The 26,469-nt window shown below is 44.4% G+C and overlaps 1 protein-coding gene across 1 annotated transcript in view; it reads left to right on the top strand.

The window, feature by feature from the left end:
- The window catches only part of Slc4a5 (solute carrier family 4 member 5), a 179,857-nt gene that overhangs the window by 90,795 nt on the left and 62,593 nt on the right, over nt 1-26,469 (top strand). The window contains exons 5-12 of the mRNA XM_045151539.1: nt 13,987-14,147; nt 15,507-15,662; nt 16,715-16,810; nt 22,300-22,355; nt 23,403-23,560; nt 23,891-23,978; nt 25,791-25,945; nt 26,192-26,362. Of these exons, the coding sequence (XP_045007474.1) occupies nt 13,987-14,147; nt 15,507-15,662; nt 16,715-16,810; nt 22,300-22,355; nt 23,403-23,560; nt 23,891-23,978; nt 25,791-25,945; nt 26,192-26,362 (1,041 nt within the window). The remainder of the gene's footprint in view (nt 1-13,986; nt 14,148-15,506; nt 15,663-16,714; nt 16,811-22,299; nt 22,356-23,402; nt 23,561-23,890; nt 23,979-25,790; nt 25,946-26,191; nt 26,363-26,469) is intronic.

The following is a 26,469-nucleotide window of genomic DNA, read 5'->3' on the forward strand; positions in this document are numbered from 1 at the left end:
TTTCTGTATCCTCACCAGCATTTATGGTCATTTGTTTTCATGATGGTAAACATTCTGACAGGAGTGAGATGGAATCTCAATGTAGTTTTAATTTGCATCTCCCTGATGGCTAAGGATGTAGAACTTTTTTTTTTAGGTGTTTATATGCCATCCATATTTCTTCTTTTGAGAACTATCTATTTAGTTCCATAGCACTTTTTTTTTTTTTTTTTTTTGAGGTAGGGTCTCACTCTAGCCCAGGCTGACCTGGAATTCACTATGGTGTCTCAGGGTGGCCTCGAACTCACGGCGATCCTCCTACCTCTGCCTCCCAAGTGCTGGGATTAAAGGCATGCGCCACCATGCCCACCATAGCACATGTTTTAAATTGGGTTATTTGATTTCTTGTTATTTGGTTTTTTGAGTTCTTTGTATATTTTGGATATTAATTCTCTGTCAGATGTATGGATGGCCTGCCACCTGTACTTTCACAAGCCCTCCAGATGGTCCTGTTGTGTGCTGCACTTTGAGAACCACTGTTGGGTGTTTGCTGAGGAGAAAACAAGCAGAGTGCCTGGGAGAGGCCCGCTGGAAGAGGTTCTCCCATTGGGCAGTGGAAAACCGAGGAAATAGAACATTTTACCTGTCACTTGGTGGTGGTCTGTAGGCCACTGGTGCTTAAACACCTGGAAGCTTGTTAGAAATGTACAATCTCAGACCCCAAACCCAGACCAGCTGATTAGAACCTGCGCTTCGGAGCTGGAGAGATGGCTCAGCAGTTAAAGGTGCTTGTTTGCAAAGCTTAACAGACTGAGTTCAATTCCCCAAAAACCATTTAAAGCCAAATGCACAAAGTGATGAATGTGTGTGGAGTGGGAGGAGGCCCTGGGGTACCTGTTCTTTCTCACTCTCGCTAATAAATAAATATTTTTAGAGTGAATCTGCACTTTAACAAAAGCCCCATTCATGTTAAAGTTTGAGGCACACTGGTGTAGTGTGTACATAGAAGGACTCCAGCCATAAAACCAGGGAAACTAAAGCACAGAGTGACCATGTTGGAAAAGAGGATATCGAGATCCCACACTACCCCTTCAGCTGGTATCGCCCGAGCCATTCCCAAGGGAAAGCAGTCACATCCACCTTTTATAATGAGAGGAACCGTGTGCGTGGGCCGCTTACCTACATCGGCAGTAGACCAGTGAAACCGCCCGGAGTCACACAGTTCTATGTTGCTACAGAGTAGGGCTTCTTTTACCCTCAGGAGGCCACCCTCCTGGAGAGTCAGCATCCAGATATCAGTACACTTTACAAAAAGCTTTCCATAATGGAGTGATGGTTCAGCAGTTAAGACACTTGGCCTACAAAGCCTAACTACCCAGGTTCCATTCCCCAGTACCCACACAAAGCCAAATGCACAAAGTGGTGCAGGCACCTGGAGTTTGTAGTGGCAGCAGGTCCTGGCACACCCATTCTCTCTCTGTCTCCTCTCCCCTCCCCTCCCCTCTCCTCTCTCCTCCTCCTCCTCCTCCTCCTCTTCTTCTTCTTCTCTCTCTCTCTCTGCTTGTAAATAAAAAAACATGTTTTAAAATCTCTCCAGGTGATGCTACTAATGGACAGCCAAGGTTGAAAAGCACTGTTTTCAGTGTTTGGTCCTCCATGTTCCCTTGTTACAGTCAAGTTGAACATGGCCTAAATTTTTAGCTAGAGCCATTAAACATATGCACCTGATTTCCAGATTGTAGGCTCAAAGGTTCATCTAGAGTCCCAGAATATCTGCAAATGAGACTAGAACTGTGGCTCTCAGATCTTGCCGATTTTCTGCTTGTGTATGTGTATGCAGTGTGCTTGTGTGTGTGAGTATGAACACATGTGTGTGTGCACATGTGTATGTAACAGAGGTCAATGCCAAGTGTTTTTCTGAGTTGCTCTTTACCTTATTTTTCAGACAGGCTCTCACTGAGCTCACCAATTCAGATACTAGCTGGTCAGCAAGCCCTAGAGATCCTCCTGTCTCTGCCTCCTCAGCACTGAGATTACAGGTATGTGCCTCCACGCCTGTCTTCTATGAGGGTGCTGGATTCCAAACCCAAGTCTTCATGCTTGTGTGGCAAACACTTAACTGACTGAGCTAGCCTCTATCTTGCATGGGTTTTTTTAAATTTTATTTTTTTATTGACAACTTCCATAATTATAGACAATAAACCACGGTAATTCCCTGACCCCTACATTCTCCTTTTCAACTCCATTCTCCATCATTCCCCTTCACCTCTCAGTCTGTCTTTTACTTTTGATGTCATCATCTTTTCCTTCTGTTATGATGGTCTTGTGTAGGTAGTGTCAGGTACTGCAAGGTCATGGATATTCAGGCTATTTTGTGTCTGGAAGAGTGCATTATAAGGAGTCCTACCCTTCTTTTGTCTCTTACATTCTTTCTGCCACCTCTTCTGCAATGGACCCTGAGCCTTGGAAGGTGTGATAGAGATGTTTTGGTGCTGAGCACTCCTCTGTCACTTCTTCTCAGCACCAGGGTGCCTTCTGAGTCATTCCAAGGTCCCCACCATCTGAAAGGAGAAGCTTCTCTAACCACAAGTGAGAGTAGCATTAAAATATAGGTATGAACATTAAGGAAAGTGCTTACTGGGCAGTTTGGTGAGCATAATATGTACGTTTAGGCAGACATTACACATCTAGGGCTCCTGACTTCCCCCATTATAGGTTTCTCAATATCAGGCATGTATACCCTTCCATGGAGTGGACCTCTGGTCCAATTAGAGTGGTTGGTTTCCCCCATAACAGACATTCCACTATTGTGCCCACTTGGCTCATTTAGCCTGGCTGACCAAATTTAAGGCTTGCAGCGTCCACTGTTTTTTTATCTCCGCTGGTGAATTCATTCTCTCCCATGTAGGTACATACAGCGTAGTTTTTTCCAGCTTTCTGTCAGCTGGTCTACATGGAGGAGGTTTTCAACTCAGCTCCAGCAGGATTTCTCAGTGACCTTGCAACTGAAGCATGTGGAGTCTTCAACAATAGGATCTTACCATCTATTCCTGGTGGAATACCAAAGGCCTTCACAATGGCCTGTAATGTTTTGGGGGTGTTAGAGATCTCTCTTATCTTGCATGTTTTAAAATCCACTTTTGGGCCTGGAGAGAAGGCTTAGTGGTTAAGCACTTTCCTGTGAAGCCTAAGGACCCCAGTTCAAGGCTCGATTCCCCAGGACCCACGAAAGCCAGATGCACAAGGGGGCGCACGCATCTGGAGTTCATTTGCAGTGGCTAGAGGCCCTGGTGCGCCCATTCTCTCTCTCTCCCTCTCTCTCTCTCTCTCTCTCTCTCTCTGCCTCTATCTCTGCGTGTTGCTCTCAAATAAATAAATAAAAATAAGCAAAAAATTTAAAATCCACTTTTTAGGGTTCTGGCAGTGTGATAGTCAGCTTCATGGTGTTGGGGTAAACCTCAAATCAGACACAGTTTATGAGAGAAATGGGATTTATTTGAAGCTAACAGATCCAGGGCATGTTGCATAATGGCAGAAGAAGCCGGATCCCTTTACACAGCGAGAAAAGCCACCACCATCCAGAAGCAGGCGCACTCCCCAAGCCCCAGGCAGAGCTCAGCCATTCTGCACACTTTAGGCTAGAATTTAGATCCACCCCCAGTAATGCCTTACAGCTGGACCCCAGAATCAGCCCACAGTGACACCTCCTCCAGCCAGGTGGCTGGAGATCTAAGTTACAAGCTTTAATAAACTCCTCAATCTAGGGCTGGAGAGATGGCTTAGCGGTTAAGCGCTTGCCTGTGAAGCCTAAGGACCCCGGTTCGAGGCTCGGTTCCCCAGGTCCCACATTAGCCAGATGCACAAGGGGGCGCACGCATCTGGAGTTCGTTTGCAGAGGCTGGAAGCCCTGGCGCGCCCATTCTCTCTCTCCCTCTATCTGTCTTTCTCTCTGTGTCTGTCACTCTCAAATAAATAAATTAATTAAAAAAAAAAAGAATGCTTTAAAAAAAAAAAAAACTCCTCAATCTATTGAGGGGCATCTTTTTAAATTACCACAGGAAGTAAGTAATATCTAGTGTTGGCATTGCTTTAAATGTGATCTGTAGTTTTGCTTTGCTGCAGGCTGTTCTTGTCAGTGTATATATAGAGCTCATGTCTGGTGTGTGCCTAACATAGTGCGAATTTATTTATTTGCATGTGGGGGGAGGGGCATCAGGTCCTCTTGCCATTGCAAATGAACATCTGTACCATGTTTTGCATTTGGCTTATGCAGGTAGTTTGGGAAATTTTTTAATTAATTTAAAATTTAAAAGTAAAAAAAAATAAGGGTAAATTGTGAGATTTATTTTAGGGAGAGTTAAGATAAGAGGAAAAGCAAAGTAAGAGAACACCCAAACAAAAATAAGTTCTCCCGCTTCCCAGGCTGGGAAGTGGGAAGGAAACCAGGAAAATCTCCCTCACATGGGGAAAAGTCTCCAGGAGGAAGCTTCTGGGTAAGGAAGGGAAGACAAGAAAGGAGTTACACATGTGTTTCATGTCCATTTATGTGAATTAGACATCCAATTAGAATGAGCCTTATCACCTGGTTCAGGCGTGTAGTGAAAAATCTAAATGGTTGGTGGGCCCCAGAAGAACATTGACTTAGGGCTGGAGAGATAGCTTAGTGGTTAAGGAGCATGCCTGCAAAGCCTAAGGACCCAGGTTCTATTCTCCGGTTCCCACATAAGCCAGATGCACATGGCAACACATGTGTCTGGAGTTCATTTGCGGCGGCGAGAGGCCCTGGTGTGCCCATTCTCTCCATCTCTCTGTATCTAATAAATAAAAATAAAATCTTTTTAAAAAATTTTTTTAAAGAATATTGACTTAGTCTCCCTAAATGGGTGCTAAGCCCATGAAATTGGAGAAGAAACAGGAAGTTGTTGCTAAGGAGTTCTTGCTTCCATCCTTCTTAGGTGAGACTGAATCAGATGCAATGTCTAGTCCTGCCAGGGCAGTCAAGTGGCATCCATGTTTCAGTGGTGGGTTAGTCCTTAGCTGACTGCCTATCAGAGCCTTCTGCTGCTATTGCAAACTCCAGTCACATGTGTCACTTTGTGCATCTGGTTTTCTGTGGTACTAGGGAATCAAACCTGGTCTGGCAAGCTTTGTAAGCAAGTGCCTTTAACTGCAAAGCCATCTCTCCAGCCCAGTCTGTTTCTTTTGAACCTGGGTTAACATTTATAAAAAAAATAAATGGTTAAGGACATTATGATTATCACAAATGCAGAAAGAGAGGATCTTGTCCTACTGGAAGGAGACATAAGTCACTGTAAGAGCTTAGTATAGTAAGCCTTAAGCATCTGACCAAGAGAAGTGGCTATCTATATTTAGCATCAAACAGGGAAGCCTATTAACCTGAATCATTTTTATGTTATAATTTTTTTTAGTTATGTTCTCTTGTTGGATGTGTAAGACCATATAATTAGCCAAAATTTAATTATATATTGTATTTTTGAAAGGTCAGTTGTGGCTCTGTAGGAGTGACTATTATGGACCCGGGAGGAACTCTGTGGCTGTCTTAGCATTGTGTCATCTGGTAGGCTGAGTCAAGGCCGTGTTGACCATGTGGCTTCCTTTTTCTTGTCAGTGAGCCAGAGGGCCAGTGTTTCAAGTCTGTTTCAAGACTTGGGATTCCTTCAGGAGTTGGTTTTCTTCTTTGATTCCTTTGAACATAGATATAATTTAATTTCTTTTAATCTTTGTCAGGCATTTCATTGAAAGCAGTCTCACTGGATGTCATTTCTGATGTATTTGTAATTTTTGGTGGAATTGCATTGTCTTGAATTTTTGTGCTTCTTGTATTATAATGTAGACATTTTTGCATTTTGAGTTAATTTGATGCTTGGATTTTCTAAATATCTACAGTGTTCTTAGCTGTGTAAATCCAGCTTTATATGTCTTGAGTGTAGGAGTTTAAGGTGACAGGTGTAGCTCTTATACTCCAAGGAAAACAGCAGAAATGGCCCTAGGTGTTGAGTTTGCCTGCTATTTAAGTATTGTAGTAGACAGGGTGAAGCAAATTACTGGCAAATTCTAAAATTCAACTGAGCAATATAGGCATTCAATCAAAACCTTCACAGAGTATTTATACAAGCATGGGGATTAAACTAAACAGATAATCTAGTAAAGCCAAAGTCCCCAAGGGTGTGTGTTTCTCCACACCCTTAATCCTATCAACTAGGAGGTTGAGATTTCTAGTCTAAAATGGGTTCCAAGTCAGCCTGGGCCCAGTCATTCCCTGCCCCCAATAGTTACAGAAGAAAAGACAAAGCCCCTAAAAATCAGGAAACTTCAAAGGCAATGATAGTCAACACAAAAATACAGCTTGTTTGAGAAGAGTATAGGCAACCAAGAATATATCGTTCAAATGTAATCCATAACCTTTCTAAGGTTATAGTAACAGAGATAAGCACTTCCAGTGCAGGCCTATGCATCTGGCTTTGTATAAGTAGATCCTGTTACCTTTGGGGATGGTTTCCAGTCTTCCCAGTGCTGAGTGCCCACCTTGATCCCTCTTGGTGCTGGGCAGCCAGGGGTGAATGAGTTCTCTGGACATTCACAGCCCTGATGGCTGGGGGATGGGAGACTTTGGAGGGTGCCAGAGTCATAGGAGCTTCTCAGCTGGTCCCGTTTGTATTCTCCTTTAGCAGCCCCTCAGCTGGTCTCTGATGTCTTCCCTTTCAAGTTTCTTCCCTTTGTGAGGAAGCTGATGTGAATGGGAAAATCCCCTTACTTCGTTTCTGCTCCTGCCACTCTGCACCAGCCCACAGGCATCTTAGCGGAATTCTGGCTGGTTTCCTCGTTTCTGGAAGATCTTGGTCTCTCCTGCTTCTCTGCTGTGGTTGATAATAACTTATACACCTTCACTTTTCAGTAGAAGAGTGTATTTTGCTGTGTTTCTGTTTATTTCCTTCCCTAGGCTGCTTTGGTGTGGCTAGTATGCCACTATCTTATCTGAAAGTCTCTGAGGCAGGGAGCTCTTGACTCTGAACTCACAGCCAGCTTGTAACATCTTTAAACAGCATGTGACAGTCTATTAATATATTTTACATTACTATAAACATATTTACATATTTTTATTTTAAATTATTTATTTATTTATTTGAGAGCAACAGACAGAGAGAGAAAGAGGCAGAGAAAGAGAGAGAATGGGCATACCAGGGCCTCCAGCCACTGCAAACTCTAGATGCATACACCACCTTGTGCATCTGGCTTACGTGGGTCCTGGGGAATGGACCCTTGAACCAGAGTCCTTAGGCTTTACAGACAAGTGCTTAACCACTAAGCCATCTCTCCAGCCCTATTTTAAATTTTTATTAGTTGTGAACTTTACTGTTTCCAATTCCCATTGAGTTATACTCTTATGTTCCATCTCCCCTGCTCCCAATACACTGAGGGTCCTCCTCAGTGGGGTTATTGGTATTCAGTGTGGGGTCACAAATGCACCAGTCTGTCTCTGTGGGGGAGGGACAATGCCTTAGGATACTGCTTCTCACCCTATGGCTCTAATAATCTTTCTACCCCTTCTTCCACAATATTCTCTGAGTTTGGAGGGCACCTTACAAGCTTTTGTTAGTGTTGAGCTCTCTGCATCCTCAATTTTCTGCTTTGATGGAGTTTTGAGTCTCCTCAGTATCTATCACCATCTCCCTGGCAGAGGTTCTCAGGTTGGCAGTGAGAGCAGCACTCATGTTTAATCTGACACTTCCTCTGTAATGTTTCCTGGGCTCTGGCAGATGTAATAGAGATGACTCCTCTCATGCTAAACAGCCAGCTTTCTTTCCATGTCATACTGATGGATCTTGAGTCTTCCTGGTATTTGCTGCTATCACTTACATACTGGGTTTTTTTTTTTTCCAGGTGGGGTCCCTCTCTCTATACCAGACTGACCTGAAATTCACTATGTAGTCTCAGGGTTGCCTCAAACTCATGGCAATCTACCTACGTCTGCTTCCCAAGTGCTGGGATTTAAGGCATGCACCCCCATGCCCAGCTAAGCTTACATACTTTTAAGTGGACAAAGAACACACAAAATTTATTACATGCCTAAGATATTTGAGTATCATGCTCCTATATGGTATATTTTTAAACTAATTTTTTAAATTTTTATTTATTTGAGAGAGAGAGAGAAAGAGAGAGAGAGAGGCAGAGATATATATGAGAGATAGAGAGAGAAAGATTGGGCATACCGCAGCCTTCAGCTGCTGCAAATGAACTCTAGATGCATGTACCACCTTGTGCATCTGGCTTATGTGGGTCCTGAGGAATTGAACCTGAGTCCTGTGGCTTTGCAGGCAAGTGGTGTATTTTTAAAATATATTTTATTTATTTATTTATTTGAGAGAGAAAGTGGCAGATAAAAGAGACAAAGAGAAAGAGAGAATGGATGCACCAGGGCCTCCACCCACTGCAAACAAACTCCAGATGCATGTTACCCCTTGTGCGCTGGTGTATTTTTGAGTAAACAAAAGGTGTGGGGCAATCTTCACTGGAAAAACAGCCTCAGAGAGAAGGAAAGAAGCGTTTGAACTTAACTACAATCTCTTCCTTATAAACCCTGATGTTACTTATTTAGTTGAAAGAGAGAGAGAGAGAGAAAGAATGGGTGCAGTGCCAGGGCCTTTAGCCACTGTGAATGAACTTCAAATGCATGTGCCACCTTGTGCATCTGGCTTACGTGGGTCCTGCAGGCTTTTCAGGCAACTGCCTAACTGCTAAGCCATCACTCCAGCCCCAAACCTGGTGTTAACACATCTTTTGGAAAGCCTTATTCTTGGACTGGAGAGATTTCTCAGTGGTTAAGGCAGTTGCGTGAAAAGCCTAATGACCTGGGTTTCATTCTCCAGTACCCACGTAAAGCCAGATGCACAAAGTGGTAGTTCATTTACAGTGGCAGGAGGCCCTGGCATGCCCATTCTCTCTCCCTCCATCTTCTCTCTCTCTCTTGCAGAAAGAATAAAAAAGAGGAAGGAAGGGAAGGAGGGAGGGGGAGGGAGGAAGGGAGGAAGAAAAACTTACTCTTAGTGTTATACAAACCAGAATCTACCATAATTTAAATGATAGTCTTCAAAATAGATTTCCCCATGAAAAAAATTAACTGCAAATTTCTGAGTCACCAAGGCAGGTGCCTGGCTGTAAGCCCTGTGTTTTTGTTTTTGTTTTATACATTATTTTTTAGGTTAGCTTACAAAGAATATTGGGTTTCATCATGGCATATTTTTAAAAATATTTATTTATTTATCTATTTATTTGAGAGAGAGAGGAGTAGGAAGCAGAGAGAAAGAGATAATTGGTGAACCAGGGCCTCCAGCCACTGCAAACAAACTCCAGATGTATGCACTCCTTTGTGCATCTGGCTTACGTGGGTCCTGGGGAATCAAACTGGGGTCCTTAGGCTTTGCAGGCAAATGCCTTAACCACTAAGCCTTTCCCCAGCCCATTATGGCATCTTTATGCATCTGTATCATTATACCTCATCCTCATTTGTTCCCCTCTTCCCTTTCCTGTCCCCCATCTTCTACCAACTGATTCCTTTCTTCCCACAGTTAATTCCCCTTCTGTTTTCCTTTTACATGTATCCCATTGCCTCTCTATTTCCCACCTCTCTTAAGATCACTTTCTTCCCACTCCTGATTCTTTTTCTAATTTTGTGCTCTATACACACACATACATAAATACATATGCATGCATATAATTTAAAATTAAGTTCAGCTTATGAGAGAAAACTTGTCTATTTGTCTTTCTGAGTATGGCCTCTTTCACTTAACATAATAATTTATAGTTGCACCCATTTTCCTGAAACGTCATGATTTCATTTTTCCTTATGGTTGCATAAAATTCCATGTGTACACCTACTATCTTTTCTTTATTGAGTCATCTGTTGATAGAAATCTGGACTGGTTCCATTTCCTGCTGCTGTGAATAGTGAAGTATGGTATGTAGACTTAGAGTCCTTCAGGAATACCTGTAGATTAGAGAGACAAATGTAGAAGAAAAAGGAATAATTTGTGGGACAATAACACAAAAACACAATCTCATAGCTGGGCATGGTGGCACACACCTTTAATTCCAGCACTCAGGTGGCAGAGGCAGGAGGATCTTCATTAATTTGAGGCCTCCCTGAGACTACATAGGTAATGCCAGGTCAGCCTGAGCTAGAGTAAGACCCTACCTCAAAAAATGTATATACAGAAAAGAAAAGAAAAAGAAAAAAAGCTGGGCATGGTGGTACATGCCTTTACTCCCAGTACTCAGGAGGCTCATCATGAGTTCAAGGCCACCCTGAAAAAAAAAAAAATCTCAGATAGAGTTTGTAATTGTGTGACCTCATAGGGGGAACTCCAACTGAAGAAGTTCACTTTGCCTTTTATTAGGGAAGCACATCTTGTTTACTTTCAAAGTTACAGGTAAAAAGTTCAAGTAGTAGGTTAAAAAAACATATCTGGGGATTATTTATAAAGGGTAATCATCAAAGGAGCTTAAATATGAAAGACAGCATTGAATTTTTCCTACTAGGGAAAGAATAGAGAATAATTAAGAGTTTGAGTTGCTGATTCAACTTGCAAAGCCTGCTGGCCCAGGTTCAGTTCCCCAGTACCCATGTAAAGCCAGATGCATAAATGGTGCATGTGTCTGGAGTTCATTTGTAGTGGCAAGTGCACCCATATCCATTCTCTCTCTCCTTTCTCCTCACAAATAAATAATTCTCTCCTAGCAAACAAATACAAAACTTTTTAAAATACAAATATTTATAGACAAGAAAAGGGACCCATTAGATATTACATATTACATATGACCCTTGTGGTATCACATACAATATGTATACATGGGCTCAGAGATCTAGAATAGTACTCATAGAAATATTAGACATGGCTCAGTAGTTAAAGGCACTTGATTGAAAAACCTGATGACCTGACTTTGATTCCCCAGTACTTACGTAAAGACAAATGCACAAAGTGGCACATGTATCTGGAGGTCATTTGCAGCAACACTAGGCCCTGACACATCTATTCTCATTCTCTCTCACTTGCTCTCTCTCTCTCTCTCCTTGCAAATAAATAAAAATTTGAAAAGAGGAAATCAGCCGGGCATGATGGAACACACCTTTAATCCCAGAACTCAGGAGGCAGAGGTAGGAGGATCACTGTGAGTTGGAGGCTGCCCTGAGAATACATGGTGAATTCTAGGTCAGCCTGTGCTAGAGTGAGACCCTACCTCAAAAAACCAAAATAATAATAAAAATTAAAATAATCAGCCATGATGTCTTCTGGTTGAAGAGAGCTTTGAATGATTTCACAAAATAATATTCTGGTGGCTGGGGAGATGGCTCAGCAGGTAAAGATACTTGCTTGCAAAGCCTGTTGGTATGGGTTTTATTATCGAGTACTCATGTAAAGCCAGATGCGCAAAGTGGCACATGAATTTGGAGTTTGTTTGCAATGACAAGAGGTCCTGGTGAGCCCATTCCCTCTTGCTTCCCCTCCCTCACTTCCTCCCTTCTTTCACCTTCTTTCGCTCTCTCTCTCTTTTTTTCTTGTAAATAAGTAAATATAACAATAAAATAATATTCTTTTTTGTTGTTTTTTTGAGGTAGAATCTCACTGTAGCCCAGGCTGACCTGGAATTCACTCTGTACTCTCAGGGTAGCCTTGAACTCATGGGGTTCCCTCTGCCTCTGTCTCCCAAGTGCTGGGATTAAAGGTGTGTGCCACCATACCTGGCAATAAAGTAATATTCTAGCCTGGGGATATTGCTTAGTGATAGGATACTTGCCTAGCATGTGTGAAGTGCTGGGTTTAATTCCTACCACCAAAAAAAAAAAAAAAAATCATTTTATTTAGTGTTAATACTAACGCTAGGACAGTGTATCTTATGTGCCAGGTACTGTATGATTGCAACAAACTACTATAGTTCCTGGGGAAATTACAGATGATGAGACATTAAGGAATCTACCCAACATCTATTGCTTCCATTGAAGACTGGTGATTTTCAGTTCAGTTTTCCAGCTTACAAAGCTTCAGTGAGCATCTTTACACACATGTCATGGGGTGGATGTGTGATTGCATTCCTGCCATACCTATGGGGAATGGAGCCATCGGGTCAAGCGGCATCCACACTAACTGTGGACAGAAGCTCCCACGTCAAGAAGACTGTCCCTGCACCTGCACACAGGAGCGGCGTGTGCTCAGTGCTCACCAGCACAGAAAGGTGTCAGTCAATATGAGAAATGAAATTGTTTCATTTGTAATAACCTAAAACCCCTTCATTTCTAGTACAGTTAACATCTTTTTGTTTGTTTGTGAGTCACCTTCATTTATTCCTATAATTGTATATTTTATGAGTTTTCTTATTAATTTGAAGGAGCTTTGTTATAAACATGCATCTTTGGTGCTCTGTTACAAATAACTTTCGTGGTATATTACTTTTCTATTTGAACTGGGTTAATGTCTTTTTTATACAAAGTTCTAATTTGTTTTATTTTTATTATTTATTTGCAAAGAGAGAGAGAATGAATATGAGCACACGAGGGCCTCTTGCCACTGCAAACGAACTCCAGACACATGCACCATTTTGTGCATCTGGCTTTATGAGGGTACTGGGGAATTAATTGAACCCAGGCCTTGTAAACCAGTGCTTTTAATTGCTGAACCATCTCTCCAGCTCTTGATATTTTTTTTAAGTCTAATTTGAAAGGCAGCTTCTGCGCATGAGAATGACAGCCAAGCAGTGGAGGTGGGGTTTGCGTTCTGGGTCAGTAGCTGGCACTCGTGATGAAAGTAAGAAAAGCCTGAGGCAACCTTATTGCAGCCACAGTGGGATTGAAATCAGTGGGGTGAGGGCTGGGCGTGGTGGTGCGCACCTTTAGTCCCAGCACTTGGGAGGCTGAGGTAGGAGAATCGCCATGAGTTTGAGGCCACTCTGAGAAAGTGTAGTGGATTCCAGGTCAGCCTGGGCTAGAGCGAGAGCCTACCTCAAAAAAAAAAAAAAAAAGAAAGAAAAAGAAAAGAAAACGAAAAAGAAAAAGAAAGGAAGGGAGGGAGGGAGGGAAGGAAGGAGGGAGAGAGGGAGGGAGGGAGGAAGGAAGGAAGGAAGGAAGGAAGGAAGGAAGGAAGGAGGAAGGAAGGAAGGAAGGAAGGAGGAAGGAAGGAAGGAAGGAAGGAAGGAAGGAAGGAAGGAAGGAAGGAAGGAAGGAAGGAAGGACGAACTAATGAAAGAAAGAAAGAAAGAAGCCAGTGGGGTGAGACGCTCAAGTCTGCCGCAGAGAGCATCCTTACCTGGCACTGTTATTTTCCTTTGTGATCCTGGTGTCACCTGAATCGGAGGTGGCTTCTGCTCCGCTATCTGTGCTCTAGCACCTGCAAGGTCTGTTCTCAAGTTGGCAGTTCAGTTCCTGATGGCTTTGATCAAGTTCCATGTTCCCAGCTCTGGGCCTTCTCTGCAGTCCGTAGATCTGCTGTGTACCATGGTCTGGAGTAGTGAGTGCTCTTGTCCCCTCGTTCCCAGGTGCCCCTGGCAGGAAACTGCCTTGATGTTCTGCTGATGTCCAGCCCATGAAGAAAGTGATTGGCAATTCCATGTGCCACCTTGGGACTCAGACACCACTCTTTTTTCACCATTGGAGTTCTAGCATGGTTATAAGTCTGTCATCTTGACCGGGAGTCTTGTTTTATTTTTATGTAATCAAATCTATAAATGTTTTTATATGTTTAGGATGTCTTCTCCATAATATTTTCTAAGAATATAGCACCCTCCCACATTCTCTTCTAGTAAATTTATATTTTTGCTTATATGTGTATTTTGTCTTGTGAGACAGGGTTTCATGTATCCCAGGGTAACCTTGAACTCACAATGTAGCTGAGGTTGGCCTTGAATTCCTGATCCCTTTCCTAGGTCTGCTGGAGAGACCAGACAGAGCCACTTCCTTATGGCACTGCCCATGCTAAGCCTCATCCTCAACCCTTCCAGGTGGATAAAATTTGAAGAAAAGGTAGAGGAAGGAGGCGAGCGCTGGAGTAAGCCCCACGTGTCCACGCTGTCCCTGCACAGCCTCTTTGAGCTCCGCACCTGCCTGCAGACGGGGACAGTGCTGCTGGATCTGGACAGTGGCTCCTTACCACAGATCATAGGTGAGGCCAGGCACATGGCATCTCTGCTGCGATCCTCACAAACTAAGGCTTCCCACAAGCCCATATGATTGGCCAGTCCGACATTTGCCTGATTCTGCAGAGGCCAGCTTTGGTTCTGATGCTGCTCAGGCAGAGACCCAGCAGTTCCAAGTTCCCATGGCCCATACAGCATCCTCTGAAATGTCCGGCAAAGCAGCCAATAGCAAGAGGGGCTCCATGTGGCTAGAGACCACCTGCTGCCATGACAACCTGTTTCTTTTCAGGGAAAAAGGAGTCATCATTTACCTTTAGCAAATTAGTTCCCATTTAGTGAAATGTGAGACACAGAAAGTAGTTTGCCTTGTTGACCCTAAAAATTTCTGTGAGTTTTGCCATAGTATATAAAATTTTGCCAGAAGTATTTCATTTCTAAAAAAAAGTCAAGTAAATAAATTCAGTTTTCATATATCAGATATAAACACAGAATTTATTTTTGGATGAAAATCATTTAGCACTGTACCTTTGTGCTTCCTGGAAGGCTTTCACAAGTGCCATATCATCTAATTGTCACAAAGTTAATAGAAAAAGCATAGATTAAAAAAAAAAAAAGGTGGGTGTGGTGGTGCACGCCTTTAAACCGAGCACTCAGGAGGCAGAGGTAGGAGGATCACTATGAGTTTGAGGCCGCCCTGAGAATACATAGTGAATTCCAGGTCAGCCTGGGCCAGAGTGAGACCCCACCTCAAAAAACCAAAATCAAAAAAAAAAGAAAGAACAGCATAGATTTCTGTATACACATAGAGATGTATACACACACATAGACATATGCATACGCCCAGAGATGTACACACATGCTTGTACATGAAAATACTGAGGGTTTGTGGTTCCCACAGTTAATTACAAGCCAAAATGATTTCCATATTTCTATCATCTTTAGTTAACTTTTTCAGTCCCACTAATATCAGGCAAAAATCAAGACCCCATCACCTTGGGTTCATCCTGTCCCACATGGACTGTCTTAGTTACTTTCTCACTGATGTGACCACATCCCTGACCTAACAGTATCTCAAGAGGAAGGAAAGATGTATTTCAGTGCACAGTTCAAGGTCACGGTCCATCATGTCAGGGAAGGCATGGCAGCAGCAGAAGCTTGAAGCGGCTGGTCACATTCAGTCACAGTGAGAAAGCAGAGAGACGAATGCTTCTACTCAGCTTACTCCTTGAGAATGGTTCCTGCTATAGTTAAGGTGGGTCCTCTCACCTCAGTTAATCTCACCTAGACAGTCTCCCAAGGATTTGCTTCTATGGTGATTCTAAATCTTACCAAATTAACCAGAGATTAACCATCCCAAGGACCAAGCATGTTTGTTTCCCTCTTAGATGATGTCATTGAGAAGCAGATAGAAGACGGGCTTCTACGACCAGAACTTCGGGAAAGGGTCAGCTATGTGCTCCTGAGGAAGCATCGCCACCAGACCAAGAAGCCCATCCACCGTTCCTTAGCCGACATTGGAAAGTCAGTGTCCTCCACCACGAGTGAGTCAGGCTGTTCACTGGAGGGCACTGGGCATGTGCTCAGGTGATCCCACATTGGTGCCTAGTAGTGTCTGACTTCACCATTTGGTGAAACCATGGTGATCTCTTAGCCCCCTTTTCTAGGAGGCCTTTACCCCAATATTGTCCCTGCCACCAGGGCAAAACAACTCCTCTCAGCCTAGATTGCACAAGGTCATGTCTTGGAGCCTTTAAATACATCCTAATACCTGAGATCCACCCCAGAAAGCTGGACTCTATTGATCTGGAGAGATCTGGGAGAGGGAGGCAGGTCAGAAACCTCCCAGGAGACATCTGTGCACACAGCATCGGGGAACGCCTGTGGGAATGGCTTGCTTCGGAAAGGACCTGAGTTTCCCACTAACCCCCCAAGAGGAGCCAAGAACCCCCACAGAAAATGGAGCACACACACAAAGACAGTCAGAGGTATAGAGGTCACTTCCAGTGTCCAGGGCTTGAACACCTGGCAGCTGCTGTCATTGTGATTAGCAAAGCCCTGAGGGAGGATGGACTATCCACTTCCAGCCCTCTATTATCACTATCTGACCCTGTTCCTGGTGAGCCTGTCAGATAAACACAGGAACCAAAACCTAGATGATGAAGTTGCCAAATAGAGACCCTCAAGGAATCTTCTTGAATGAATTATATGAAAGTTGGAAGGCTTTGGCTGATCAGGATACGAAGCACTCACCATGTTCCAGGCCCTGTTCAGAGCTCACTCCATCCCCACATTATCAGTGGTACACATGCCCAGAGGAGATGCCTGAGGTACAGAATGATAAAGTCACTTGCCCAAGGTCATACAGGCAGGAAGTGGTGGCATCGGGGATGCATGTAGGCAGTTTACTAGACCTGGCATTAATTTAAACAATGGTGCATCCATCTCACTTTCAACAATAGAAATATTCCCTGTGAAGTCTTGTTCAGGCCATCACTTCCTTGTAGCCCAGCCTTGTTCTTCCATGGGTGCAGTACTAACATGGGAGGCGGCTCCAGTGAGGCTGCCAGAGAATTTCCTTCTGTTCCCTTCCCAGATCGCAGCTCTGCTCGGAGCTCCACGCCAGGCCCCAGTCTGCACCGCTCCACGGAGGACCTGAGGATGCGGCAAAGCACCAATTACGGACAGCTGTGTGAGTGTTCTCTGCTGCTTACTGACAGCACTGTGCTCACTGTGACAGCTGCAGAATGTCCACATTTTCGTAGATGGAGAAGGTAGAGTACAAGATCAATCCAACACTCTTAGGATATCACCAGGAGAAATCTGACTTCACCCTAAACCTGGCCTTGCCCCAGAGCCAGCATGCTATCAAAATATTCCAGACATGGCACTCACAACAAATTCCCAGTGTCAGCAGCACCAATCCTGTGTTCTAGGTGCATTGAACATAGTCTATACTTTTGTTCTCTTGAAGCCTTATCTTTTTTTACTAGAAAGCCTTCCTAGAAAAGGAATTAAAAATACGTCCTTGGGGCTAGGAATACAGCTCTGTGGTACAGAGTCTAGCATGCTAAAGGCACTGTGTTTATTTCCCAGTACCACAAAAACAAATAAAACAATGCTTGCTGGGCCTAGTGACACAAACCTGTAATCCTAGCATTTGAGAGGCTGAGGCAGAAGAATTTCCAAGAAAAAGAAAAAAGAATTTCCATAAGTTCAAGGCCAGCCTGGGCTCCATAGTGAGTTCTAGGCCATCACAGGAGGAAAGGATGGAAAAAATGAGGAAAGGTGGGAGGGAAGAAGGAAGAGAGACAGAGACAGGAAGTAGGGAAAAAGAAAACAGCACTGTGAGCTGGGCATGGTGGCACATGCCTTTAATCCCAGCACTCGGGAGGCAGAAGTAGGAAAAGCACCATGAGTTTGAGACCACCCTGAGACTACATAGTGAATTCCAGGTCAGCCTGGGCTGAAGTGAGACCCTGTCTCAAGACAAACAAAAGCCACCATGAAGGAATATTTTCCTTCAGCTCTTTCATGAAAATGTGAAGTTCAGGCCTGCAGCCTTGATCAGGTTGGAGGAATTACTTGGGTGACCATGTGCCCTTGCCTATGTTGTCTGGAACAGCAGGAGGGGGGCTCTAGTTTTTTTCTCCTTATCCTAATACCTGAGTTGTGGCCCCTGGCCTCTATAGGCCGCTAGGGGGCAGTAGTCAGTTGTTATGGCAAGACCTGCTCAGCATGGTTTATGAAGTTTATGAAGTGCTCAGTGGTGGAATCCAGACAAGAGGCATCAGTCATTGCTGCTTGTGTGGACTGGTTCATGCCCAGTGAAGGTATGCACCCTCCCTGAGATGGCCCAGTGCACAGATTGCAATGGAGAAGCCTCAAAGAGGAGGAGACATGTGACATGCAACAAAGTCTTACAGAATATGGAGCTGGGGATGCAGTACTTGCCTAGCATACATAAAAACCTGAGCTTTTTTTAACTTTTTAATTTTTATTAACATTTTCCATGATTATAAAATATATCCCATGGTAATTCCCTCCCTCCCCACCCCCACACTTTCCCATTTGAAATTCCATTCTACATCATATTACCTCCCCATTACAATCATTGTAATTACATATATACAATATCAACCTATTAAGTATCCTCCTCCATTCCTTTCTCTTCCCTTTATGTCTCCTTTTTAACTTACTGGCCTCTGCTACTAAGTATTTTCATTCTCACACAGAAGCCCAATCATCTGTAGCTAGGATCCACATATGAGAGAGAACATGTGGCACTTGGCTTTCTGGGCCTGGGTTACCTCACTTAGTATAATACTTTCCAGGTCCATCCATTTTTCTGCAAATTTCATAACTTCATTTTTCTTTACCGCTGAGTAGAACTCCATTGTATAAATGTGCCACATCTTCATTATCCACTCATCAGTTGAGGGAAAGCTAGGCTGGTTCCATTTCCAAGCTATTATAAATTGAGCAGCAATAAACATGGTTGAGCACATACTTCTAAGGAAATGAGATGAGTCCTTCGGATATATGCCTAGGAGTGCTATAGCTGGGTCATATGGTAGGTCAATCTGTAGCTGTTTTAGGAACCTCTACACTGTTTTCCACAATGGCTGGACCAGATTGCATTCCCACCAGCAGTGTAGAAGGGTTCCTCTTTTTCCACATCCCCGCCAACATTTATGATCATTTGTTTTCATGATGGTGACCAATCTGACAGGAGTGAGATGGAATCTCAATGTAGTTTTAATCTGCATTTCCCTGATGACTAGTGACGTAGAACATTTTTTTAGATGTTTATATGCCATTCGTATTTCTTCCTTTGAGAATGCTCTATTTAGCTCCATAGCCCATTTTTTGATTGGCTTGTTTGATTCCTTAATATTTAACTTTTTGAGTTCTTTGTATATCCTAGATATTAGTCCTCTACAGATATATAGCTGGCGAAGATATTTTCCCATTCTGTAGGTTGCCTCTTTGCTTTTTTCACTGTGTCCTTTGCAGTGCAAAATCTTTGTAATTTCATGAGGTCCCAGTGATTAATCTGTGGTTTTATTGCCTGAGCAATTGGGGTTGTATTCAGAAAGTCTTTGCCAAGACCAATATGTTGAAGGGTTTCCCCTACTTTTTCCTCTAGCAGTTTCAGAGTTTCAGGTCTGATGTTAAGGTCTTTAATCCATTTGGACTTAATTCTTGTGCATGGCGAGAGAGAAGAATCTATTTTCATCCTTCTGCAGATATATATCCAGTTTTCAAAACACCATTTGCTGAAGAGGCTGTCTCTTCTCCAATGAGTATTTTTGGCATTTTTATCGAATATCAGGTGGCTATAGCTACTTGGGCTTACATCTGGGTCCTCTTTTCTGTTCCACTGATCTACATGTCTGTTTTTGTGCCAGTACCATGCTGTTTTTGTTACTATGGCTCTGTAGTATAGGTTAAAATCAGGTATGGTGATACCACCAGCCTCATTTTTTTTTATTGACAATTTCCATAATTATAGACAATAAACCATGATAATTCCCTCCCCCTACCACTTTCCCTTTCACAAATCCACTCTCCATCATATCCCCACCCAATTAGTCTTTTACTCTTTTGTTTTGGTTTCATCATCTTCTCCTAGTATGATGGTCTTGTGTAGGTAGTGCCAGACACTACAAGGTCATGGACATACAGGACATTTTGTGTCTGGAAGATTGCACTGTAAGCAGTCCTAACCTTCCTTTGGCTCTTACATTCTTTCCACCACCTCTTCTGCAATGGACCCTGAGCCTTGGAATGTGTGATAGAGATGTTTTAGTGCTGAACACTCCTCTGTCACTTCTCAGCACCATAGTGCCTTTTGAGTCATCCCAGTAAAGCCCTGGGTTGGATCCCGAGCACATTCCTGTAACCCCAGCACTTGGGCGGTGGTGGCAGGAGGATGAGAAGTTTAAGATTATCCTTGGCTACATTGTGAGCTGGAAGCCAGCCTAGAGTACATGAGGTCTTATGATAAAGAGAGAGAATAAGTTACTTTTATTAAAGCATGATGTTCATAGAACTTCTGCTCACCAGGAGTTAAGAAAAAGAAAGAGTCAAATGAAAGTTGGCCTTGTGTGTCTGGTTTTAAGGCTACTAGAGACCCAGCGAAACCAGAAGCAGGAGAATGCCATGATGAAATTTTAATTTAAAAATTTTAGTTATTTATTTATTTGAAGGGAGGAGAATAGACATACCACATGCATACACCACTTTGTGTATCTGGCTTTATATGGGAACTAGAAAATTAAACTTGGGCCTGTAGATTTTGCAAGCAAGTACCTTTAACTGCTGAGCCAGTTCCCCAGCCCTCATGATCAAATTTTTATCTGAGAAAGATTAAATGAGGAGGGGCAGCCTGGAAGCAAGAGGTTGGCCATTTGTTCAAAAGTGGAGCAAGGGGGGCTGGAGAGATGATTTAGTGGTTAAGACATTTGCCTGCAAAGCCAGAGGATCCTGGATCAACTCTCCAGGACCCATGGAAGCTGGATATACAGAGAGGCTCATGCATCTGGAGTTTGTTTGCAGTGGCTGGAGGCCCTTGCATGCCCCCCAACCACTTTGTTCTCCTCTCAAATAAACAAATGTTTTAAAAAAAAAAAAGAGTGGAAGGAGGGCTGGAGAGGTGGCTCAGCAGTTAAGGCACTTGCCTACAAAACCTAACAACCTGAGTTCAATTCCCCAGTACCTATGTGAAGCCAGATAGACAAGATAGCACATGCACCACCTTGAAATTCATTTACAGCAGCTGGAGACCCTGGCATGCCCATTCTCACTGTCTGTCTCTTTTCTCTCTCTTTGCTTGCAAATAAATAAAATAAAAATATTAAAATATAAAGAGTGGCTGGGGGTGGTGATGCACATCTTTAATCACAGCACTCAGGAGGCAGAGGTAAGAGGATCACCATGAGTTTGAGGCCACCTTGAGATTCCATAATGAATTCGAGGCTAGCTTGGGCTAGAGAAAGACCCTACCTCGAAAAACCAAGATAATAATAATAGCAATAATAAATAAATAAATAAATAAGAAGTGGAGGTAAAGGATAAGGTGGCTGTAACTTCTGATGGTGAGGAAGTGGGAGAAGCCAAGGCTGGCTTCCTGCAGCTCTCTGAATGAGAATGAGGGCGCACTAAGTGGACTAAGCAGGAGATCCTGGGATGGGAGCAAGAGGAAGGAAAGCAGAGGAGATGTTCTGGAAGTGAGGCATGGCTATAGACTCCAACCAAGAAATTATAGAGCTTACTGTGTCCTCTGGACTGGACTGCTGGTGGGAAACAAGAGTGGCTTCTAAAGGAAGGGATGATTGACAGTTCAGATCATACACTGTCACTTTCCCCATTGGCTCTGCTGACCTGAATCCTCATCTGTCTCTAGAGACTTGCATGGGTCCTGGGGGTTGGAGGTGAAACTATTCTTTTTTAAATATTTATTTATTTATTTATGTGAGAGAGACAGACAGAAAGAGACAGACAGAGAGATAATGAACTCCAGATGCATGTACCACTTTGTGCATCTGTCTTTACATGGGTACTGAAGCCTTCAGGCTTTGCAAGCAAGTACCTTTAACCACTGAACAACCTCTCCAGCCCCAACAAGTTTCAACTTTAGTGACATCTAGTACGTTATGTGAAAGCGTGACCCTGTCATCCCTCCCCTTACCTGGGCCTGGCAAGGATCTGTGCCAGAAGTAAACATAAGTGGTGAAGTCTAAGAAGGTTGGGCTATTGGCTAGAGACCAGAGTGCAATAGACTGAGATTCAGGTGAAAAGGAAGAAGTGGAATGTGGAAGGAGTCTAGCTCCTTGTTCAAGAAAGCTGGGGCTGGGGAGATGGCTCAGTGGTAGAAAGCACTTACAGTGACAAACAAGACAGATCCTGTCTCAAACAAGGTGGAAGGTGACACAAACTTTCTATGTTCCTCTGACCTTTGTACATGAACCGTAGCACACATGCACTCATACATACACAACACACAAGGAAAGCAAGCTGTCATTGACAGGAAGGAGAGGGAGAGGATTCTATCTAAAGAGGGCTGCAGGATTAAGGGGAGAAGGTTGGTGATGAATCTAGGAGAGGCATGAGTTAGAACAGAAAGGACAGGACCTGCAAACCTGTTTTCCTCTGACAGACCTTGTCTTTTTCTCCTAGGCCATGTCCAGAGCAGAAGCATGAATGACATCTCTCGTACCCCAAACACAGACCAGGTAAGAGAGCTCTAACAGGCATGGTGTCGCATGCTAGGAGTGCCAGCACTACACAGGCCCCGAAGCTCCCTGTGGCTCACTGGCCATCCAGTCTTAGCCTACTTGGTGAGTTACAGGCCAGTACAGACAGATTCTCAAAAAAAGCAGATGATGGGAACCAGGGGTCCCCAATGCTTGCTGCCCAAGCATGAGTGCCTGAAAGGGCCTGGTTCACCCTAAGTTTGATTTCCCAGGACCCACACAAAAAGACAGGTGTGGCCACACATGCCTGTAACTCCTGTCCTGTGGGGGGCAGAGACAAGAGAACCACTGGGGCTTGCTGACCAATAAAACAGCATCACCAGGTCCAGATAGAGAGACTATCTGAAGGAAACATGTGGAGTAGCAATAAAAGAGGACATCTGGGCTGCAGCAATGGCTTAGCAGTTAAGGCGCTTGCCTGCAAGGCCAAAGGACCCAGGTTCAGTTTCCCAGGACCCAAATAAACCAGATGCACAAGGAAGCGCATGCATCTGGAGTTCTTTTGCAGTGGCTGGAGGTCCTGGCATGCCCATTCTCTCTCTATCTCCTCTCTATCTCTCTCTCTGCTTGCAAATATATAAATAAAATACAATTAAAAAAAAAAAGAGGAGCTGGGTGTGGTGGCGCATGCCTTTAATCCCAGCACTTGGGAGGCAGAGGTAGGAGAATCACCATGAGTTTGAGGCCACCCTGAGATTACATAGTGAATTCCAAGTCAGCCTGGGACAGAGTGAGACCCTACCTCGAAAAAACAACAAAAACAACAAAAAGAGGATATCTGATGCTCTCCTCTGCCCCCAACCTGTGCATGTGCACAACACACACACACACACACACACACGGCAAGTAGATAAAATAAAGGCTTAATTTGACTCTGGTATTAGCCAACATGGAGTCTCTTCATACACAGAATGAGGAAGAATATTTGGTTGTTTCTTTCAGTCTCCTGAGACATCCAGGGAAACTTTTTAGGTAGGCTCCCACTGTTCTACAGTCTCAGGTGTATCTTTCCCCCTCTCTGAGCAGCGAAAAAACAAGTTCATGAAGAAGATCCCCAAGGACTCAGAAGCCTCTAATGTGCTTGTGGGGGAGGTGGACTTCCTGGACCAGCCATTCATCGCATTTGTGCGGCTCATTCAGTCTGCCATGCTGGGAGGGGTGACGGAGGTGCCTGTCCCCACGAGGTAAGTTACTGAAACCTGCTGCCACACCTGTCCTCAGGGAGCTAGCATCTGGTGTTTGTTTGCAGCAGCAAGAGACTCTAGCATGTCCATACACAAAAACACATGTGCAAATAAATATGTTGTTTTTGAAAGCTAGGCATGGTGGTATGTATTTTTAATTCCAACACTGAAGACACAGAGACAGGTAGATACCTGGGGTCCACATATATACAAAGATTCAAGGATTTAATGAGGGAAGCTGAAGTTAACAATGAATACAACTGATACAGTTGAGAGCCAAAGACTTCTGCCTGTTGCTTTCCAAATCCTCCTCATCCATCTTCTTTGCAGATTTCTGTTCATACTGCTGGGACCTTCTGGGAGAGCAAAATCCTACAATGAAATTGGCCGGGCCATTGCAACCCTTATGGTAGATGATGTAAGTGGTAACAAAAAGTATGTGTCCTGAGTGTTAATGGCCCCTGTAGTATGTATAGCACCTCTAGTCACGAGTTATCTAGCAGGCACATTGGAGCCCCTACTGTGTATCAGGGAACTACAGATTATGAGACTCAGGGATGAGATTGTCCTGCAGAAACACCATACAGTGAGACGATCAGATCTATAATAATAAAAGTAATTGTGTGCTAGCTTCCCAGGGAGTCAAGGTGGGCTCTATAGACAAAAAGCTAAGGGTGTAATCCCAGTACTTGGAAGGCAGAAGTAGGAGGATTGCCATGAGTTAGAGGCCACCCTGAGACTACATAGTGAATTCCAGGTCAGCTGGGGCTAGAGCAAGACCGTACCTCGAAAAATGAAAAAATAAGAAGAGTTAAAGGTGAGCAGGAGGCAGGTACAGCAGCAAGAGCCTGGGCCACTAACATTTCAGGCAGAAGGAAGGGATCAGCGTTCAAAGAAGCTGGAGGAGACAGGAGATGGTTCAGTTGATAAAGTGCTTGCCTTGCAAACATGAGGACTGGAATTCAATTCCCAGAACCCGTACAAAAATGCCAGACAGCTGGGCATGGTGGTGCATACCTTTAATCCCAGCACTTGGAAGGCAGAGGTAGGAAGATCACTGTGAGTTTGAGGCAGCCTGAGACTACAGAGAGAGTTTCACGACAGCCTGGGCTAGAGTGAGACCCTACCTTGGAAAAAAATTTAATGCCAAACATTACATTGCATGCTTGTTGTCTCAGGGGCTTGCTTGCCATTCAGTTTAGCTTACTTGATGAGCTCTAGGACAATCAAGGACTGTCTTGAAAAATGCCAATGAAGGCTAGAGAAATGGCTCAGCAGGTAAGGCACTTGTCCCACAAATGTGAGGACCCAAGTTCATAGTCCCAAGACCTACATCAATGCCAGACAGGGCTTAGTGTGCCTGTAATCCCAGCTTTCAGTAGGTGGGGATGGGGGCAGATCTCCAAGGCAAGCTGGCTAGCTAGACTAGCCAAATTGGTGAGCTCTGGGTTCAGTGAGAGACCCTCTCTCAATAATAAGGTAGAGAACAATTGAGAAAGAAACCTGGTATAAATTTCTGGCCTCCACACATATGCATGCCCACCTTGTGCCCACATATATATGAACACACCCACACATAGTACATACATATGAACATGCACACCATGAACATGTGGACACACACATACATGAACACCACACACAAAGTAGACAGCATTCTTGAAGAGTATCAACCTAAGATTGTACTCCAAGATACACACACACACACACACACACACACACACATTTCTTTTTAAGAGGCACTGGATGGACGTGCATAAGCGCAGGCTCAGTGTGCGTTCCTAGGGTGACATCAGAGGGATGAGCCCGAGACCACCCAGAGTCTGTGAGCAGAGCCTGGTCAGATGTCTAAGTTAGTACGCAGTCTGACTTTCCCAGGGCTAGGAGGAGCTAGGAAGTGTTAAAAGGAGCTTCTCGGGCTGAGCTCTAACAGAGGTCTTCTAGAATGCTTGCTCGGTGGGAAACAGAAGCCAGGAAGGTCAAGTAACTCAACCAAAGCTCTTTAGGAGGAATATGGAGGCCCAGGCTTCAGATCCAAAGTGGCTGCTCTCCCCATTGCGCTGATTGGCTCTGCTGTGCTGTGTTCTCATCTACCAAACTGAAAACGAGGCAGCAGCGGGGTTTTTTAAAAAGTGGCTGTAAAAATAAGAGAAATAAAAGCAGCTATGATGTGCTCCTTGGAGGGGGCAATCAGAGAGAGCCGAGTCCTCTTCTTCCTGGTGACCCACAGCTCTTCAGTGATGTGGCTTACAAAGCCCGGAACCGGGAAGATCTGATCGCAGGGATCGATGAGTTTCTAGATGAGGTCATTGTCCTTCCCCCTGGAGAATGGGACCCGAACATCCGAATTGAGCCGCCCAAGAAAGTGCCCTCTGCCGACAAGAGGTGTGTGCGCGGGTCTGGCGGGGGCCTGGGCAGTGCCAGTGCCGGAGTGGACCTCCACTGGCCAGTCGGAGCCAGCAAGCTCGCCTTGACTTCCCTCAAGTCTGGGGAGGGGCTGCGGCGCTCTGGACGCTCCGTGTTCTTGGATATTTAGCGGGTTTTGTTGGAAGGGTGGAGGGCGCTGTGGGCGCGGTTCCGGAGGGTCTTCAGCGCTGGAGGCCCGCTCTCCCTCGTCCCCTTCTCTTCCAGGAAATCCGTGTTCTCGCTGGCCGAGCTGGGTCAGATGAACGGCTCTGTGGGCGGAGGCGGTGCCTCGGGCGGCGGGGCTGGCGGCGGGGCCGGCGGCGGAGTGGGCAGCGGGGACGAGGCCGAGATGCCCGCTGTGCACGAACTCGGAGAGGAGCTGGTCTGGACCGGAAGGTGGGCGCCCGAGACCCACAGGGACTGCTGTCTTTAAATATTATTTACTCACTTACTTATTTGCAAGCAGAGAGAGAGAAAAGGGAGAGAGACAGAATGGGCGCAGC

This window comes from Jaculus jaculus, chromosome 6 (genome assembly GCF_020740685.1).
Source record: "Jaculus jaculus isolate mJacJac1 chromosome 6, mJacJac1.mat.Y.cur, whole genome shotgun sequence".
Taxonomy (NCBI): Eukaryota; Metazoa; Chordata; class Mammalia; order Rodentia; family Dipodidae; genus Jaculus; species Jaculus jaculus.